General features: G+C 45.1%; 2 protein-coding genes across 2 annotated transcripts in view; both read left to right on the top strand.

Annotated features, from left to right (window-relative positions):
• Window positions 1-10505, top strand: part of LOC144697673 (uncharacterized) — a 74086-nt gene extending 63581 nt beyond the window's left edge. Inside the window, exons 6-7 of the mRNA XM_078569693.1 lie at window positions 4629-4939; window positions 9394-10505. Of these exons, the coding sequence (XP_078425819.1) occupies window positions 4629-4939; window positions 9394-10360 (1278 nt within the window). The 3' untranslated portion in view covers window positions 10361-10505. The remainder of the gene's footprint in view (window positions 1-4628; window positions 4940-9393) is intronic.
• An 8169-nt stretch (window positions 10506-18674) lies between these two features.
• LOC144698326 (uncharacterized) lies at window positions 18675-19838 on the top strand. Its single transcript, XM_078570282.1, has one exon. The coding sequence runs from the start codon at window positions 18916-18918 to the stop codon at window positions 19708-19710; it is 795 nt and encodes a 264-aa protein (XP_078426408.1). The 5' UTR covers window positions 18675-18915; the 3' UTR covers window positions 19711-19838.
• Window positions 19839-20142: the final 304 nt, after the last annotated feature.

Here is a 20142-nt window from a genome sequence, read left to right as displayed (position 1 = left end):
TTTGTTTGCAGAGAACAGGCCGAAAAATCCTGGATTTCTCCCTTCGCCAGTCCCGGGGTTAACGGCCGCCATCTTTATAGGGGGCAATGTGCAGTGGTGCGCATGCGCGGCCATCCTGGTCCAGTAGCAGGAGGAGAGAATGTTGCGCATTTCTATAATAAAAGCAAAAAACTGCGGATGCTGGAAATCCAAAACAAAAACGAAAATGCCTGGAAAAACTCAGCAGGTCTGGCAGCATCTGCGGAGAGGAACACAGTTAACGTTTTGAGTCCGAATGACCCTTCAACAGTTGAAGGTTAAACGTTAACTGTGTTCCTCTCCGCAGATGCTGCCAGACCTGCTGAGTTTTTCCAGGTATTTTCGTTTTTGTTGCGAATTTCTATCCTGGACTCACAGGGATGGTTTTTGGAAACTCCTTTTACAGGGGGTTAGAAGGGGAGGATTTACACACAGCAAACTCAAACCAAGAGAAATGTTTCTTTTTCTCAATTTCTTCCCTAGACTGACAGGAATGGATTTTGAGTACTCCATTTATAGGATGTTAGAAGATGAGGTTTTACAGATGGGAAATTCAAACCAAACATCACCTCAAAGCCTGATAGAATTACTCGATTCATCAGGATCTGGATATTATCGGCCTCTGAGTGTAAGCAATAAGTTCTAGGTCATTAGCACTCATTGTGTAAAATTTCTTCCTCATATCTCTCCAGTAGATCTTGCCCAAAATCTTTAAACTGTGTCCCAGCATCTTTTTACGTTTAGTTTATGGAAACCGCCTTTAACTGGCTCATATAAACCTCAGGAACCTCACATCCTTCATAATGTGTGGTGATCACTGGTTTGCACAGACCCAGATGTTCTGTGTCTGTGACATCATCACACATCGACAATTACACTGTGACATCATCACACATTGACAATTACACTGTGACATCATCCCGCTCTCCAGGTATTTCCTCAGCTGGGAGATTTTTCTCTGACTCCAGTACTTATGATATCTTTCCAGCTGCAGAATCCAGCAGGAGAGTTTAAATTTAAAAATGGTGAAATTGTTTCAGAGGTGAGTATTTCAAAATACCATTCATCTACAATTTCGAGATTTTAGTTCTGTGCTCTGTTTCTGTGAGAGGTTCCATTGCTCTGGGGCTGGTGTGAGTCCTTTCCTGTGGATCTGAACCCATGTTCATCCATTGCTCTGTTTCACCTCTGCCCTCCCTGATCACCTCTCTACCATTGTCTAACTTCCTCTGTCTCTAATACTGCGTGTAGTTTAGCTCTGTTTAGGATTTTACTGTTACTCCTTCCGACTGTCTCAATGAGGTGTCCACCGATGCCCATCCCCTGACCATGTGCTGCTGGCTTCCCAGCTTTATCTTCCCACAGTTTCTTTCATAGTCAGGAATTGTTTTTCCTGTGCTATAGTCCATTTCTCTTCCACTTCTGAGCTTATATTGCCCATCAGATTTTGCACCGTCTTTATTCCCCGTAATTCATTCTGCACATCCTGAAACATTAACTCTTCATTTCACTCTCCACGGATACTGCCTGACCTGGTAAGTTTTTCCAATAGCGCTAGCAAAAGTGAACTTGCAAATTAGGTAAGGGGATGGGCCAATGGAGATGCAGTGGCAAACATTTGAGGGGATATTTCAGAATACACAGAATAAATAGATACATTCAAACAAGAGAGAAAAATTTCAAGGGGACGACCCTCATGTGTAGTTAACTCAGAAAGTTAAAGATAATATCAAACTTAAAGGAAAATCATATAATTGCGCAAAGATGGATGGCAAGTCAGAAGATTGGTGAGAATATTTTAAAACTGCAAAGGATGATGAAGGGATTAATAACGATGGAAAAATTAGAGTATCAGTGAAAGCCAGCTAGAAAGATAAAGGCAGTTTGTAAGATAAGAAAAGAAGTTCTATAGACATTGAAAAATGAAAAGAGTTATGAAAGTGAACATTGGTCCTATAGAAAGTGAGTCTGCAAATTAATAATGGAAAATAAGGAGCTGGCAGATGAATTAAACAGGTATTAACATTGGTCTTCAGAATATAGGATCAAAGTAACATCCCAAAAAATAGCTGTAAATCAGGACCTGGAAGGGAGGCAGGAACTCAAGAAAATTACAATCACCAGTGAAGTAGTACTGAGGAAATTGTTGAAGCTGTGGGCTGACAAGTCCCCGGTTCCTGATGGACTTCATCCTAGGGTCTTAAAAGAAGTGGCTACTGACGTAGTTGATGCATTCGTTTTAATTTATTAAAATTCCCTAGACTCAGGGAGGTTTCATTAGATTGGAAATTAGCAAATGCAACTCCTTTATTCAAAAAGGGAGGGAGACAGAAGGCAGGAAATTACAGACCAGTTAGCTTAATGTCTGTTGTAGGCAAAATGTTAGAAGCTATTATTAAAGACATTGTGGCAGAGCATGAAGAAAAATTAAAGGTAATCAGGCAGAGTCAATATGGTTTTGTGTAAGGGAAATCATGTTTAACCAATTTATTGGAGTGCTTTTAAGGAGTCACATGTGCTGTGGATAAAGGGGAATCGCTGGATGTGCTGCACTTAGATTTCCAGAAGGCATTTGATAAGGTTCCACATCAAAGGTTCTTCTGGAAAATAAAAGCTCATGGTGTAGGGGATAACATATTGGCATGGGTAGAAGATTGGCTCACTAACAGGAAGCAGAGAGTTGGCATAAATGGGTGTTTTTCAGGTTGGTGGGATGTAATGAATGGTGTGCCACTGGGATTAGTGCTGGAGCCTCAACTTTTTACAGTTTATATAAATGACTTGGATGAAGGGACCAAGGGTATGGTGGCTAAATTTGCTGATGACACAAAGATAGGTAGGAAAGTAAGTTGTGAAGAGGACATAAGGAGGCTACAAAGGGTCATAGATAGGTTAAGTGAGTGGCAAAGATCTGGCAAATGGAGTATAATGTGGGCAAATGTGAAATTGTTCATCTTGGCAGGAAGAATAAAAGAAAAATATCAAAATGGGGAGAGATTGCAGAGCTCTGAGATTCAGGGGGATCTGGGTGTCCTAGTGCATGAATCACAAAAGGTTAGTATGCAGGTACAATGGGTAATTAGGAAATCTAATAGAATGTTATCATTTGTTGTGAGGGGAATTGAGAACAAAAGTAGGGAGGTTATGCTTCAGTTGTATAGGGCACAGGTGAGATCACATCTGGAGAACTGTGTACAGTACTGGTGTCCTTATTTCAGGAAACATGTAAATGTGTTAGATGCAGCTGAGAAAAAGGATACTAGAATAATACCAGGAATGGGCGGATTGTGTTATGAGGAAAGATTGGACAGGTTAGGCTTGTATCGCTGGAGTTTAGAAGGGAAAATATGACTTGAATCAAACCTTTAAGATCCTGAGGGCTCTTGACAGGGTTGTTGTGGCGTGGAACTTTCCTCTTGTGGGAGAATTCAGAATGAGGGGTCACTGTTTAAAAATAAGGAGGCGCCCATTTAAGACAGAGATGAGGGGAATGTTTTTCTCTCAGAGGGTAGTGAATCTTTGGAATTCTCTTCCTCAAAAGGCAGATGAGCTGAGATGAGGGCTGAGTCGGTGATGTTACTAGTGAAAATAGATGGTCTTGGTGAAGATGTGGATTTTTGTTTGGAAGCTCATCTTGGGGTGAAATATTTCACCATGGTTGTGAACAGTCTGGTTCAGTCTCAGACAGTTGTCAGGGAGAGGGATGGAGTCGGTGTCTGGGGAGTGGAGTTTGTAGCGAGGAATGAAGACAATGACTTTGGTCTTCCCAATTTTTAAATGGAGGAAATTTCTCCTCATCCAGTACTGGATGTCAGACAAGTCAGGATGGTGTGTGACTTGGAGGGGAACTTGGAGGTGATGGTGTTCACATACACCTGCTACCCTGGTCCTTCTAGGTGGAGGAGTTTGATGGTTTGGGAGATTCTATCAAAGTTCTGGTCAAGTTGCAGTGATACAAAATCTTGCTTACCACCTGCATCTCCCATCTCTCTCTCTCTCTGCTCGAATGGAGGCCGGAGTTTTGTATAGACCCAGGCAGCATGACAGGTTCCCTTCCCTGATGGACATTAGTGAACCAGTTGGGTTTTTATGACAATCCAGCAGTTTTCGTGGTCACTTTTTCCTCGTGCCGGCCCCACAAATTCCCAGATTCATTCAGCTCAATTTCACAACCTGCCTTTGTGTTTCTGTGGGTTCTCTCTCACTCCCTTTTTTCTGTTTTAAATCAGTTTCACAGGGTATCAGAAGGAGAGAACTTGTGGTTGGGAAACTGAAACCAAACATCACATCAGGATCTGACGGAGTCGAGTCGCCCAATTTATCGTAACCTGAACATTATCGGATTTTGAACATGGAAGGAAAAAGCATCGTTCACAGTGGGGAGAAACTGTACACGTGTCCTGTGTGTGGACGAGGCTTCAGCCGATTATTTGACCTGTCGGAACATAAATGCAGTCACAAAGCAGAGAAGATGTGGGGATTGTGGGAAGGGATTTAATTACCCAGTTCAACTGGAAACTCATCGGCGCATTCACACTGGCGAGAGACCGTTCACCTGCTCCGAGTGTGGGGACGGATTCACTCAGTCACCCAACCTGCAGAGACACCAGCGAGTTCACACAGGGGAGAGACCTTTCAAATGTCTGGACTGTGGGAAGGGCTTTAAAAGTTCTGGGGAACTGATGTCCCATCAACGTGTTCACACTGATGAGAGACCGTTCAGGTGCTCTCAGTGTGGGACTGGGTTTATATGGTCATCTCAACTCACTGAACACCAGCGAATTCACACTGGGGAGAGGCTGTTCACCTGCTTTGAATGTGGGAAGGGATTTAATCGGTCATCGAACCTGCAGACACACCAGGGAGTTCACACTGGGGAGAAACCATTCACTTGCTCTGAGTGTGGGAAAAGTTTCAGTCAGTTATCCCACGTGATAACACACCAGCGAGTTCACAAGTAACTACAGTGATGGGATTTTGCTGTTCATCACATCCAGGACTGAACCATATTCATTGGGGTTTGTTTTTGCTGATGTTAATGAACTCCAGCCCAGTTATAGGTTTTAATATTCTGGATAAAATTCAAATCAATCCGCTTGGTGTTTTACAGTGTGATGAATCTTTTCAATATCTCTGACACAAGTTAGTTCCTTTCAAAGTGCTCTCCCTCGCTCCTCCATCCTCACCTCCAATAATAAGTATGAGGAACCCATGGAGCTTCTATGTCACTAAGATTGAGACAATTCGATCAGCTGCCTCTGCTGCTTCCCTCCCTTCCACTAGCTCACTGGGACAAACTGTCTCTAAAGCTTTCCTTTGTCTGAGCCCTGAACCCACATCTTTATCTAGTTTCTCTCCCATTTCCCCTCAGTGCTCATCTTGTCCTTGAGACCCACCTCCTGCTCCATCAAGCCTATTCCTACTGAACTCTTGATCACCCAAACTCTCCCTCATTTCTTTCTCTGTCTGTCTGCAGTCTTTGACACCATTGACCAAATCTTCCTCCTCCAATGCCTGTCCACTGGTGTCCAGCTGGGTGGGACTGCACGCTCTTGATTCCTTTCTTATCAATCTCATTGTAGCCAGAGAATCACCTGCAGTAACTGTGGCTATTTGAGTTACAATTTCACAGATTGACTCACTCAGTAAGTGATCAGATCTCACTGAACTTAGATATAAAAATGATCCATTATCAGTCTCACAGTGACGGTATCTTACGGACCAAGTCTTTCTTAAGATCAATGGAGAAGAGTGAAAACATTCTCGTCCACAACCCAAGCACATAGTGAGAAAAAATATCTGAAAATTCCCTTTAAAATGAAAGGTACAGCAGAACGACACTGCACTGCTCTGTTACAGACTTATTGAAACAGATTCATTGTCACCTTCTCCCTTCCCACATTCGAGGGCATTTTCCACACACTTTCCAGATGACACAGTCATTTACTTGTACTTCTTGCTATTCAGTATTGTGTTTTCACTGCTCACAATGTGATCTCCTCTACGCTGAGGAGACTAATTCCCGATTGGGTGACTGTTTTGCGGAACATCACCATTCAGTCTGCAACTGTGATCCTGAGCTTCTGCTCATTTACTGTTTTAATTCTAGGAATCACTTTTGGTCTGAACTCTCTGTCCTCAGCCTCCTGCACTGTTCCAATGAAGCTCAGTGGAAGCTCGGGAAACAGCAGCTCATCTTTTATTTGACACTTCACAACCTCCTAGACTCAAGCTTCATTTCAACAATTTCAGATCATTGCCACCACTCCCATTTTTTTCAGACAGTCGGTTCTGCTGTTGCCATTTATCCCTCCTCTGGACCTGTCTTTTGTTTCTCCTCTTGTCCCATTAGTTTATTTACTTGTCTCATTATCACCCAATGTTGTATCATCATCCCCTTTGTCATTTAATCACTCCAGCCTTCCATCCCATCACAAGACCGTTTGTCCTTTCCTCGTCTCTTTTCCCTGACTCTGTACTTGTTTGTAAACTATTACATCTCCAAATTCTTCCATTTTCTATAAAATGCCAGCGACCTGAAACATTCACTCTGTTTCCCTCTCCAGAGAAGCTGTTGACCTGCTGAATGTTTCCAACATTTTCTGTTTTGAGCTCAGATTTCCAGCATCTGCAGTATCTTGTTTCAGGGTCACAGTGGATCAGTTTTCTCTGAATTATCGTTCCCTGTTTAAAGGTGAAGAAGGAGTTTTTAAAGAATGAGACAATAACTGTCCCCCTGTTCGACATGAAACTGAACTCACTGTTAATTCCTCCTCAGTAACAATTGTAAACACAAAGCTTCCAGCCGGGATTGAACCGGGGACTTTCTCATGTAAAGTAAAGGTGATAATCAGTGCACTAGGGAAATGAGTGTGAATCCCCCCCGGACAGAGGGGAACTGACCATCCATCTCTAGCTCTAATTCCCAAACAGAAAATGCTGCCAAGAATCAGCAAGTCAGGCTGAGTCTGTGGCCGCCCTCACCATCTGAAACCGTCACAATGCCCGGCTGATTGACGGCAGCTCTGGACCAATAGGAAGAGGGGGCGGGACTGGGGGACCGAGCGGGAGTGGCTGGTCCTCCGACCAATCGGAGTGAATGAGGGGCGGGGCCGGTCTGGGAGTGAAGCATGCGCAGTGTGAGTAATGGCGATGAAGGGAAGCTTCTTTCTTAGTTTCGCAATCGGTGAGTGGATGAAATGGTAGGGAGAAGGGAGCGATGGATCAGGCCGGTGGGCGGGTTGGCTTCGTAAACATGTTGTGTAAACGGCAAACACAGAGAAAGAACTTATGGTAAACTTTGGACCGTCCCCTTCGTTTACGCCGAGGTTTCTCCCACTTTCAGGCCCAGGGTTAACGGCCGCCATCTTTATTGGGGGCAACGCCCGGCGGGGCGCATGCGCGGCGGCCATCTTTATTGGGGTCAACTTTTTGGAATCTTAATTGACAGAATAAGAACAACTTGTCCATCAAACTGCTTCATGCTTTGAGTTACAATGTCTTATTAATGAGGTGGAACAACGGTATCTGTCCAAGTCAGTGACAATAATTCGTATTTATACTGGGACTTTAACATAATAAAACTTCACAAGGCATTTCACAGAAATGTTACAAAGTAACATTTGATATTGAGCCACATAAGGAGATATTGGGGCAAGTGACCAAAAGCTTGGTCAAAGAGGTCGGTTTTAAGGAATGATTTGTAGGGGAGAAAGAGAGGTGGAGAAGTCCAAGGACAAAAATCCAGAACTTGTGGCCTTGGCAAATGAAAGCACAGTCACCAATGGTGAAGTGATTAAAATCAGGAATGCTCAAGAGGCTGGAATTAGATGAGTTTAGAGATCTCGGAGGGGTGTGTGGCTGGAGGAGATTACAGACATAGGGATGATCACAACCATGGAGGAAAACAAGGATGAGTAATATAAAATTTAGTTGCTTCCTAACGAGGAACCTTTCTGGGTCACTGAGCACAGGGGAGCTGGGTGAACAAGACTTGGTGCGAGTAAGCACACGGGCAGCAGAGTTTTGAATGACCTCAAAATTACAGGGAGGTTGAATGTGGGAGGCCGGCCGGGAGTGCGTTAGGATAATTAAGTCTAGAGGTAACAAAGGAATGGATGAGAGTTTCAGCAGCAGATGAGCTGAGACTGGGGTGGAGTCGGGCGATGTTACTGAGGTGGAAATAGGCGGTCTTGGTGATGATGTGGATATGTGGTTGGAAGCTCATCTTGGGGTGAAATATTTCACCATGATTGTGAACAGCCTGATTCAGTCTCAGACAGTTATCAGGGAGAGGGATGGAGTCGGTGTCTAGGGAGTGGAGTTTGTAGTGGGGGCTGAAGACAATGGCATCAGTCTTCTCAATATTTAAATGGAGGAAATGTCTGCTCATCCAGTACTGGATATCAGACAAGTCAGGACAGTGTGTGACTCTCAGGGGAACTTAGAGTTGATCGTGTTCACATACACCTGCTACCCTGGTTCTTCTAGGGGGAGGAGGTTGAGGGTTTGGGAAATTCTGTCAAAGTTCTGGTTGCGTTGTAGAAATATGAAATGTTTCTCCTTCACCCCCTGCTGCTCCTAGATACCTCTCTCTCTCTCTCTCTCTCTCTCTATCTATGTGCTGTCATAGAGGCCAGAGTCTTATGTAAGCCCAAACCGGGTGGCAGGTTCCCTTCCCTGAAGGACATTAGTGAACCAGTTGGTTTTTTATGACAATCCAGCAGTTTTCATGGTCACTTTTTCCTCGTGCCGGCCCCACAAATTCCCAGATTCATTCTGCTCAATTTCACAACCTGTCTTCGTGTTTTTGTGGGTTCTCTCTCACTCCCTTTTTTCTGTTTTAAATCAATTTCACAGGGTGTTAGAAGGGGATGATTTGCAGTCAGGAAACTGAAACCAAACATCACATCAGGATCTGACGGAGTCGCCCAATTTATCACAACCTGAATATCATCGGATTTTGAACATGGAAAGAAGTTGTACTGTTCACAGTGGGGGGGAAATGATACACGTGTCCTGTGTGTGGATGTGGCTTCAGCCGATCATCTGATCTGTCAAAACATAAATATGATCACAACGGAGACAAAGCACAAAAATGTGAGACTGTGGGAAGGGATTCATATCCCCCTCTGAGCTGGAAACCCATCGGCGCTGACAGACTGGGGAGAGACTGTTTCCCTGCTTCACCTGTGGGAAGGGATTCACTTAGTTATCCCACCTGCTGAGGCACTAGTGAGTTCACACTGGAGAGAGACCTTTTACATGCCCAGACTGTGAGAAGTGCAATAAAAGTTTTGGAGATCTGATGTCCCACCAACATATTCACACCGATGAGAGACCGTTCAGGTGCTCTCACTGTGGGACTGGGTTCAGGCAATCATCTGACCTCATTGTACACCAGCGAGTTCACACTGGGGAGAGGCCGTTCACCTGCTCCCAGTGTGGAAAGACATTCACTCAGTCATCCACCCTGATGCGACACCAGCGACTTCACACCGGAGAAAGGCCATTTACCTGCTCTGAGTGTGGGAAGGGATTCACTCAATCTTCCAACCTGATGAGGCATCATCGAGTTCACACTGGGGAGAAGCCATTCACCTGCTCCGAGTGTGGGAAGGGATTCACTCAGTTGTCCGAGTTGCTGTCACATCAGCGAGTTCACACTGGGAAGAGACCTTTTAAATGTCAAGACTGTGGGAAGTGCTACAAAAGTACTGGAGAGCTGTTGTCCCATCAACGTGTTCACACTGACGAGAGACCGTTCAGGTGCTCTCACTGCGGGACTGGGTTCAGGCGATCATCTCAACTCATTCTACACCAGCGAATTCACACTGGGGAGAGGCCGTTCACATGCTCCGAGTGTGGGAAAGGATTCACTCAGTCATCTCACCTGCTGATACACCAGCGAGTTCACACTGATGAGAGACCTTTTAAATGCCCAGACTGTGGGAAGTGCTATAAACATTCTGGTGAACTGATGTCCCATCAACATGTTCACAATGATGAGAGACATTTTAAATGCCCAGACTGTGGGAAGTGTTTTAAAAGTTCCAAGAACCTGATGTCCCATCAACGTGTTCACACTGACGACCGACCATTCAGGTGCTCTCACTGTGGGACTGGGTTCAAGACATCATCTGAACTCACTGTACACCAGCGAATTCACACTGGGGAGAGGCCGTTCACCTGCTCTGAGTGTGGGAAAGGATTCACTCACTTATCCAACCCGCTGAGACACCAGCGAGTTCACACTGGGGAGAGGCCATTCACCTGCTCCCAGTGTGGGAAGGGATTCACTCGGTCATCAAACCTGCTGAGACACCAGCGAGTTCACAAGTAACTGCAGTGAATGGATTTTGCTGTTAATCACATCCAAAACTGAATCATATTCATTGGAGTCTGTTTCTGCTGAAGTTAATAAGCTCCACTCACATATAGGGGTTAATATTCTGGCTAAAAATCAAATAAATCAGCTTTTTGTTGAATGCACACTGTTATTATCTCTCACACAAGTTAGCTTCTTTTAAAGTGCTCTCCCTCTCCCCTGTCTCCTCCATCCTCACCACCAGCAACAAGTGTGAGGAGCTCATGGAGCTTCTTTGTCACTAAGATTGACACAATCTGATCAGCTGCCTCTGCTGCTTCCCTCCCTTCCACTAGCCCACCAGAACAAACTGTATTTAAAGTCCCCCCTTGTCTGAGCCCTGAACCCACATCTTTCTTTAGTTTCCCCACCCCCATTTCCCCTCATGCCACCTTAGTGCTCATCTTGTCCATGAGACCCACCTCCTGCTCCATTGACTCTATTCCCACTAAACTGCTGATCACCCAACTACCCCATGTTCAATCAGATTTTTAATGGTTCTTTCTCTCCAGGTACTGTCCCTCTCTCCTTCAAATCTGCCATCATCACCCCCTCCTCAAAAAACAAACCTTTCACCCCACCATCCTTACTGCCTCATCTCCAACCTCCCTCTCCTCTCCACACTGTTCGAACCTGCTGTCATCTCCCAAACACTGGGATTCTCAGTGTGAACAGGGTGGGATGTGTTTGGAGACAGGATGTCCCAGTTCTCCACCCTGGGATTCTCAGTGTGAACAGGGTGGGATGTGTTTGGAGACAGGATGTCCCAGTTCTCCACCCTGGGATTCTCAGTGTGAACAGGGTGGGATGTGTTTAGAGACAGGATGTCCCAGTTCTCCACCCTGGGATTCTCAGTGTGAACAGGGTGGGATGTGTTTGGAGACAGGATGTCCCAGTTTTCCACCTTTAAAGGGACAGGGAGAGGACCAGCTGGGCTGAATGATGCTGCTTTATGACATCTCTGCAGTGCCTAGTAACCATTCTCCCTGAGCCCTGCTCATTATGGGCTGGCTTTAGCTCAGTACTGTTACAGGGAGGGAAACAGGAGGAGGATTCAAGCTGTGTGGAGCTCAGGATTAATGGGGAGAGATACAGGGTCAATTTCTACCTTACTGAGTGAGAAATGTCATTGTCCCGGATACTCCCTGTCCCTCGCTATCTGTATCCGGGGGACAGGCTGATGGGTTTACTCTGTACCTAATCCGTGCTGTATTTGATTGGAGAGTGTTTGAGTCTGACAGTAGTTGTTGACCTCAATGATGATGAGATAAAACCATCAGTTTCCCCCTGGACACAGATCCTGAAGGACAAGGAGCGTCTGGAATATTTTGGATTATGTCCTTGATCCAGTTTTGAACTCCTTTCTCACATCTTCTCTCATCTTGCTTAGTTCTAATGAAAAGACCCCCAGTTTCTCCAGTCTCTCCACCTGGGAAAGAGAAATTGTAATTAAGTTAGAAACTCAAGCAGGAGCTTCACAGCAGACAGGTCACCATGAGAAAACATTTCATTCCACAGTCAGTTGTTATCATCTGGAATACACTGTCTGAAAGTTTGGTGGGAGCGGGTTCAACAGTATCTTTCAAAAGGGAATTGGAGAAATGCTTGAAGGAAAACATTGACAGGGCCATGGGGAATCAGTAGGGGAGTGACTATTCAGATCGCTCTTCCAAAGAGCTGTCAAAGGCTCAATGGGCCGAATGGATCCCTTTTTAGCTGGAGGCTCTCATCCGTGGTGTCATCTGTGAATCTCCCCTGCACCCTCTCCATGGCCCTGACATCATTCCTGTTATAAGATGCCCAGGATTTGACTCAATATTCTAAATGCAGCTTAACCAATGATTTACAAGTTAATTTCATAAGGAAAAGTGGAGTAACAGGTTCAAACAGCATTTTAAACTTGCCCTTCAAACTTAAAGATCCGTGTATCTGAACCCCTTGTAACATGGCTAAAATACTTTGAGGTAAATTCTCTGATATAATGTGTGTTATGGGATAGAGAAGTTTAGTCTGAATTAGAAACTCAAATAGGCTGTTCAATGCAGACAGGTCACCACGGCAATACTGATAAGACATTCCATTGCACAGAATCAGCTCTTTGGAAACTCGAATCAGATCAGGGAAAAGTTCAGAGTTTGCCTGTTATTAACCACAATATAAACTGAAACCAGAGTGAGGAACAGAATAGATCAGATTATAATGTGTGATGTTTATGCCTATAATTGTGTAACTATCATAAATAACAGAATTAACAATGGGCAAGGGAGTTTAGAGAGAATGAGAAAATTCCTGAAGAAAAGTAACTGCTGGGAACCAGGGAATGTCTCCTTTTAAATCACAGGTTAGAGAAATTCCAGCTGTCTTTTCCTCACTTCCTGTCAAAACCCAGCAGAGAATCCAAAGAAGATTCAGGGGCCAGAGCTGCATCACCACAGGTTATAAAAGTGAGGGGACACTGATGTAAGGGGGCAGTCTGGACTGGAGGCACCGGAGATCAAGGTCAGAGTGCCCGAGGTTCCATCCAGCAGGCTGACCTCGTGTAAGTGACTGTGGACACATGGGAAATGCATATTTACTCTGATTGATGGATCAATATAATATACGGTAGAGGACAGACAATCTGCTCAGCTTGTGTTTCTTAAAAAGGTACTAAAATTATTGACACTGGACTCTCAAATCTACTGATTTACCCATCTCTTTACTGTTCTGGCCCTCTACTCCCTTTAAACTGTTCCCATTCACAAAACATCAAGGGGAATTTTTGACTGATTATGGAGCGCCTGTAAATGGAGAAGAAATTGGAACCAGTCAGAGAACATCTATAAATGGAGGAGAAATTGTGACGTTTGAAGGAGAGTCTGTTAATGAACAGCAATGTGACTTGTCAGTGAGGGACTTGTAAATGAACAGCAATGTGAATTGTCAAGGAGGGTTTGGAACTCAACAGCAATGTGACTTGTCAGGGTGGGTCTGTAAATGAACAGCAACATGACTTGTCAGGGTGGGTCTGTTAATGAACAACAACGTGATTTGTCAGGGTGGGTCTGTAAATGAACAACAATGCGACTTGTCAGGGAGAGTCTGTAACTGAGCAGCTCATGCGACTTGTCAGGGAGAGTCTGTAACAGAACAGCAATGTGACTTGTCAGTGAAGGTCTGTAAATGAACAGAAATGTGAATGAGCAAGAAATGGTGTGGTCAGAGTGTGTCTGTACAGGAAGTAGAAATGGTCAGAGAGAGCCCTTGGTTAGTTATGGGAGATTTTGGAGTTGGATGGCATAGAGGGAGGAACATAGTGATAGGCTAAAGGGATAGATGGATCGAGAGAGAGAATAAAAGAGAGAGAGACCAAAAACTAATTGAAGAGGAGAAAATGAGTCAGATTCCATGTGGCAGATAAACAGAATTTTTTTTAAGTATATACTGCTTTGACAGTTAGTGGTCTTAGAAAAGAAAAAAGCAGCCGATGTCTGATCAGGAAGGAGGAAGCTGGTTGAGGGGCTGCAGTTAGTTTAACACAATCTCAGTAAATGGAGTGATACACAGACCAGCCTCCCATGCGGGTGAGCGGCAGCAGCAAGAACCACATGAAAACAGGAGATTGTGGAAGGTCCAGCAGTGTCAGGATCCGAGAATACAGGACCGACAGAGGTTATTCAGCCTATCAAGTCTGTACCAGCTCAAAGACCAACCCAGTTCATCCCACTCCCCCTCTTTCCCCGTACCCCCCAGTTGTTAACCCTAACAAAGGCCTGAAAGGTTGACTCTTTCTCCACAGATGTTGCCTGAGCAGCTGAGTATTTCAAACATTTTCTGTTAGATTCTTGGGAAATAAGTTTGTTGAAGAAACAACCCCAACCACCTGCCGTCACGCATCAAATCTAAAATTAGTAAGCAAACACCGACCCCCCCAACTAATATAAAAGGAGTTTTGTTTTAGAAACAAATATTTCTGTACAGGCTTTTCATTCTTGGTGTATGGGCATTGGTAGCAAGTCTATTAATTATATTGCGCATCACCAATTAGTCTTTGTGCAGGAAATGATGCGCCACCTTCTCCTTGACCCACTGTCTAGTGAAGGTGCTCCCACAAGGTCATGACGTAAAATCCTGAGATCCACCATTTTCACTTAGCGATAAAGGAGCAGTGAGAATATGCACAAGACAAGGTGTGTGACTGAGATGGAAAGATGGGGATAAGGGTGTTCCCCAGCATCTGCTACCTTTCTCCTTCTATGTGGCGTAAACCTTAGGGTTTGGAGGTTCCATAAAAATTCCGGTTGTGTTGCTGATGTATAAAATCCTTCGTCTTTACCTTGTCCCGTCTCCCCCTCTCTCTCTCCTCAGGTATGGACACAGACCAGGTGGCAGGTTTCACTCCCATGCACTTGCTGGCCGTATCAATTGAAATAATAATAATATATGGTTGGCGCCAATCATAATTAGAGCTCGGAATATGATTTTGTATTTAACAATGTCATGGTTTAATGGCGCTGCATTTACCCAGCATTCACAGAGAGGCAGAATATGCTCTATCTTCACTGCGGGAGATCATCGCGCAGGCGCGGCGCCGGACTGTGCCCAGAGCATGCGCAGTTGCGGTGGTGGAAGGAGAGTCGCGGTCGGGTCGGATCAGGGAGGAGAGCGGAAGAAGAGTGCAGCAAGCGGGCAGGTGAAGGCTAATGGAACCGGCGAGCGGGTGGGACACCTTCATAAATATACACTCAGGCCTCAAACCGCGAATAGGAAGCTTCCGACCCCGTGTTTGCTCCGTTTTGGCGACGGAGGCGTTTGTCACGATATCAGATCAGATTGATGGCCGCCATCTTTATGGGGCAATCGGCAGTAGTGCGCACGCGCGGCCGCCATCCTTTTAGGGGGCAATGGGCAGCAGCTGTGACAAAAAAAGAGTTAGGAATTGTCAGCAATCCAGAATTAGAGAAAGTGAAGATATCTGGGGGAGGGACTGTGAGACTGGAGGAGATTACAAAGGAATGGATGAGAGTTTCAGCAGCAGATGAGCTGAGACTGGGCTGGAGTCGGGCGATGTTACTGAGGTGGAAATAGGCGGTCTTGGTGATGATGTGGATATGTGGTTGGAAGCTCATCTTGGGGTGAAATATTTCACCATGGTTGTGAACCATGGTTCAGTCTCAGACAGTTGTCAGGGAGAGGGATGGAGTCGGTGGATAGGGAGTGGAGTTTGTAGCGGGGACTGAGGACAATGGCTTAAGTCTTCCCAATATTTAAATGGCGGAAATTTCTGTTCATCCAGTACTGGATGTCAGACAAGTCAGGGCGGTGTGTGACTTGGAGGGGAACTTGGAGGTGACGGTGTTCACATACACCTGCTACCCTAGATCTTCTAGCGTGTGGAGGTTGAGGGTTCGGAAGATTCTGTCCAAGTTCTGGTTGATTTCTAGAAATATAAAATCCCCCTGCTTTACCGGGTGCCTCTACCACCTCTCTCATTCTTGCTCTCTTCCCCTCCTCCCAGAAGGTCCAGAGTCTTGTGTACACCCAGACCGGGTGTCAGGTTCCCTTCCCTGAAGGACATTTTTGAACCAGTTGGGTTTTTATGACAATCCAGCAGTTTTCATGGTCACTTTTTCCTAGTGCCGGCCCCACAAATTACCAGATTCATTCAGCTCAATTTCACAACCTGCCTTGGTGTTTTTGTGGGTTCTCTCTCTCTCCCTTTTTTCTGTTTTAAATCAATTCCACAGGGTATTAGAAGAGGAGGATTTGCAGTTGGGAAACTGAAACCAAACATCACATCAGGTTCTGACGGTGCCGCCCAATTTATCGTAACCTCAATATCATCAGATTTTGAACATGGAGGGAAAAAGCACCGTTCACAGTGGAGAGAAACCGTACACGTGTTCTGTGTGTGGACGAGGCTTCAGCTGATCATCTGGCCTGTCAGAACATGTATGCAGTTACAGCCGAGAGAAACTATCAAAATGTGGGGATTGTGGGAAGGGATTCAATTACCCGTTTGAGCTAGAAGCAGATCGATGCACTCACACTGGGGAAAGGCCATTCATCTACTCCCAGTGTGGGAAGAGACTGAGTCTCTCATCCAATCTGCTGAAGCATCAGCGAGTTCACAGGGCAGAGAGACTGCTTAGTTGTCCAAACTACAGGAAGTGCTATATAAGTTCCAAAGACCTGATGTCCCATCAATGAGTTCACACTAACAAGAGACATTTTAAATGTAGGAAGTGCTTTAAAAGTTCTGGGGAGCTGATGTCCCATCAACGTGTTCACACTGACGTGAGACGTTTCAGGTGCTCTCACTGTGGGACTGGGTTCAGACAATGAAACCAACTCACTAAAGACCAATGTGCTCACACTGGAGTGCACCTGCTCCAAGTGTGGGAAGGGATTCACTCAGTCACCTGACCTGCTGAGACACCAGCGAGTTCACACTGGGGAGAGACCGTTCAGCTGCCCCAAGTGTGGGAAGGGATTCAGTCAGTCACCTGACCTGCTGAGACATCAGCGAGTTCACATGTAACTGCAGTGATTGGATTTTGCTGTTAATCACATCCAGGAATGAACTATGTTCATTGGGATCTGTTTCTGCTGATGTTAATAAACCCCAGCCCAGCTATTGTGGTTAATATCTGGATAAAGTCAACAAATCAGCTTTGAATTTAAAACCTGCAATGAACAGGCGAGATAGGAGCAGGAGGAGGCCATTCAGCCCCTCAAGCCTGCTCCGCCATTTAATAAGATCATGGCTGATCTGATTGTGGCCTCAACTCTGGATTCCACCTACCCCTTTAACCTTTAACTCTCTTGTTAGTTAAGAATCTATCTATCTTTGCCTGACTGATAAGCGATGACCCTGCCTCCAACCCTCTCTGGAAAAGAGAGCTCCAAAGACCAACAATCCTCAGAGAAAAAAAATCTCCTCATCTGTCTTAAATGGGAGACCCCTTATTTTTAAACTGTGTCCCCTAGTTCTAGTCTTTCCCACAAGGGGAAACATCCTTTCAGCATCCACCCTGTTGAGCCCCCTCAGAATCTTATATGTTTCAATAAGATCACCTCTCATTCTTTTAAGCTACAATGGGTACAGGTCCAGCCTGTCCAACCCTTCCTCATAAGATAAGCCCCTCATCTCAGGTATTAGTCGAGTGAACCTTCTCCGAACTACGAACACACTTATATCTTTTCTGAAATAAGGAGACCAAAACTGTACACAGTACTTCAGATGCTCACCAACACCCTGAACAACTGTAGCAAAGCACCCCTACTTTTATATTCCATTCCCCTTGCAATAAAACAACACCATTTGACTTCCTAATCACTTGCTGTACCTGAATACTAACATTTCCTGATTCATGTACCAGGACACCCAGATCCCTCTGTATCTCAGAGTTCTGCAATCTCTCTCCATTTATATAATTTGCTGTTTTTCTATGCTTCCTGCCAAAGTGGACAAGTTCACATTTCCCCACATTATACTCAATCTGCCAAATTTCTGCCCACTCACTTAACCATTTATATCCCCTTGCAGGCTCCTTAGGTCCTCTTCACAACTCACTTTCCTGCCAATCGTTTTGTCATCAGCAAATTTAACAACCATACATTCAGTCCCTTCATCCAAGCCATTGCTATAGATTGTAAATAGTTGAGGCCCCAGTATTGATCCCTGTGGAACTCCACTCGTCACATCTTGCCAGCCTGAAAAAGACCCAGTTTCCCTCTTCTGCTTTCTGTTAGCTAACTAATCCTAGCTAACTATCTATCCATGTGGATGTGTTACCCCTTCTCAACTCAGGACAAAATTAATAGTCATGTGAGCAAATGTGGGTTAATTCAGGAACACCAGCATGGAATTGTTAAGGGAAAATTGTGTTTAATAAACTTGCTTAAGGGATTTGGAGAGGTAACAGAGTGGGTGATGAGGATGCTGCTGTTAATGTGGTGTACATGGACTTCCGAATGGAATTAGAGATTGTGCCGCACAACAGACATGAGCAGAGTTAGCTCATGGAATAAAAGGGACAGTAGCAACATGGATACAAAACTGGCTGGGTATAGGAAACAGCGAGTCATGGTTAATGGATTTTTTCAGACTGGAATAAGGTTTATAATGGAGATCCCCAGGAGTCACTGTGAGGACTCCTGCTCTCCTGAACATATATAAATGACACAGACCTTGGTGTTCAGGCTCAATTTTCAAATTTGTGGACAGAGTCTTGAGTGGGCACAGAGTGAATAGCGGCTTCCCTTCCCTGAAGGACATTAGTTGAACCAGTTGGGTTTTTATGACAATCCAGCGGTTTTCATGGTCACTTTTTCCTCGTGCCGGCCCCACAAATTTCCAGATTCATTCAGCTCAATTTCACAACCTGTCTTTGTGTTTTTGTGGGTTCTCTCTCACTCTCGTTTTAAATCAATTTCAGAGGCGAATAGAAGGGGAGGATTTGCAGTCGGGAAACTGAAACCAAACATCACATCAGAATCGGACGAAGTCGCCCAATTTATCATAACCTGAATATGATCGAATTTTGAACATGGAAGGAAAAAGCACCGTTCACAGTGGGGAGAAACCGTACACGTGTTCTGTGTGTGGACGAGGCTTCAGCCGATCATTCGCTCTGTCAAAACACAAGCGCAGTCACACTGGGGAGAAACCGTGGAAATGTGGGGACTGTGGGAAGCGATTCACGTGTCCATCTGAGCTGGAAATTCATCGGCGCAGTCACACTGGGGAAAGGCCGTTCACCTGCTCTGAGTGTGGCAAAGGATTCGCTCAGTCATCCCACCTGCTCAAACACCAGCTAAGTCACACAGACGAGAGACCTTTTAAATGTGCAGACTGCGTAAAGTGCTTTAAAAGTTCCGGAGAACTGATATCCCATCAACGTGTTCACACTGACGAGAGACCATTCAGGTGCTCTCACTGCGGGACTGGGTTCAGGCGATCATCTGACCTCACTAAACATCAGCGCAGTCACACTGGGGAGAGACCTTTCACCTGCTCCGAGTGTGGGAAGGGATTCACTCAGTCATCTAGCCTTCTGACACACCAGCGAGTTCACACAGGAAAGAGATCTTTCAAATGCCCAGACTGTGGGAAGTGCTGTAAAAGTTCCAGGAACCTAATTACACATCAACATGTTCACACTGATGAGAGACCGTTCAGGTGCTCTCAGTGTGGGGCTGGGTTCAGGCGATCATCTGAACTCACTGTACACCAGCGAGTTCACACTGGGGAGAGGCCGTTCACCTGCTCTGATTGTGGGAAAGGATTCACTCAGTCATCCAACCTACACAGACATCAGCGAGTTCACAGGTCACTACAGTGATGGGATTTTGCTGTCAGTCACATCGAAGACTGAACCATGTCCATTGGGGTATGTTTCTGCTGAAGTTGGTAAGCTCCAGGACAGATATAGTGGTTCATATTTTGGATAGAAGTAAAATAAATCAGCTTTGTGTTAAATACAGTGTTGAATCTTTTTACTATTTCTAATGCAAGTTAGTTCCTTTTGAAGGTCTCTCCCTCTTCCCTGTCTCCTCCATCCTCACCTCCAACAAGTGTGAGGAGCTCATGGAGCTTCTTTGTCACTAAGATTGAGACAATCCGATCAGCTGCCTCTGCTGCTTCCCTCCCTTCCACTAACCCAGTTCTCTCTCTTCACGTACTGTTGATCTCTCCCTCAAATCTGCCATCATCACGCCCGTCTCAAAAATCAAACCCTTGACCACATCATCCTTGCAAACTATTGCTCAATCTC

This window comes from Cetorhinus maximus, chromosome 23, assembly GCF_964194155.1.
Source record: "Cetorhinus maximus chromosome 23, sCetMax3.hap1.1, whole genome shotgun sequence".
NCBI lineage: Eukaryota > Metazoa > Chordata > Chondrichthyes > Lamniformes > Cetorhinidae > Cetorhinus > Cetorhinus maximus.
Note: the sequence above shows the minus strand (reverse complement) of the source record. Positions and strands in the feature narration are given on the sequence as shown.

Coding starts and splice junctions, on each gene's coding strand:
- LOC144698326 (XM_078570282.1), top strand. CDS start 18,916: ATGGAAGGAAAAAGCACCGTTCACAGTGGGGAGAAACCGTACACGTGT.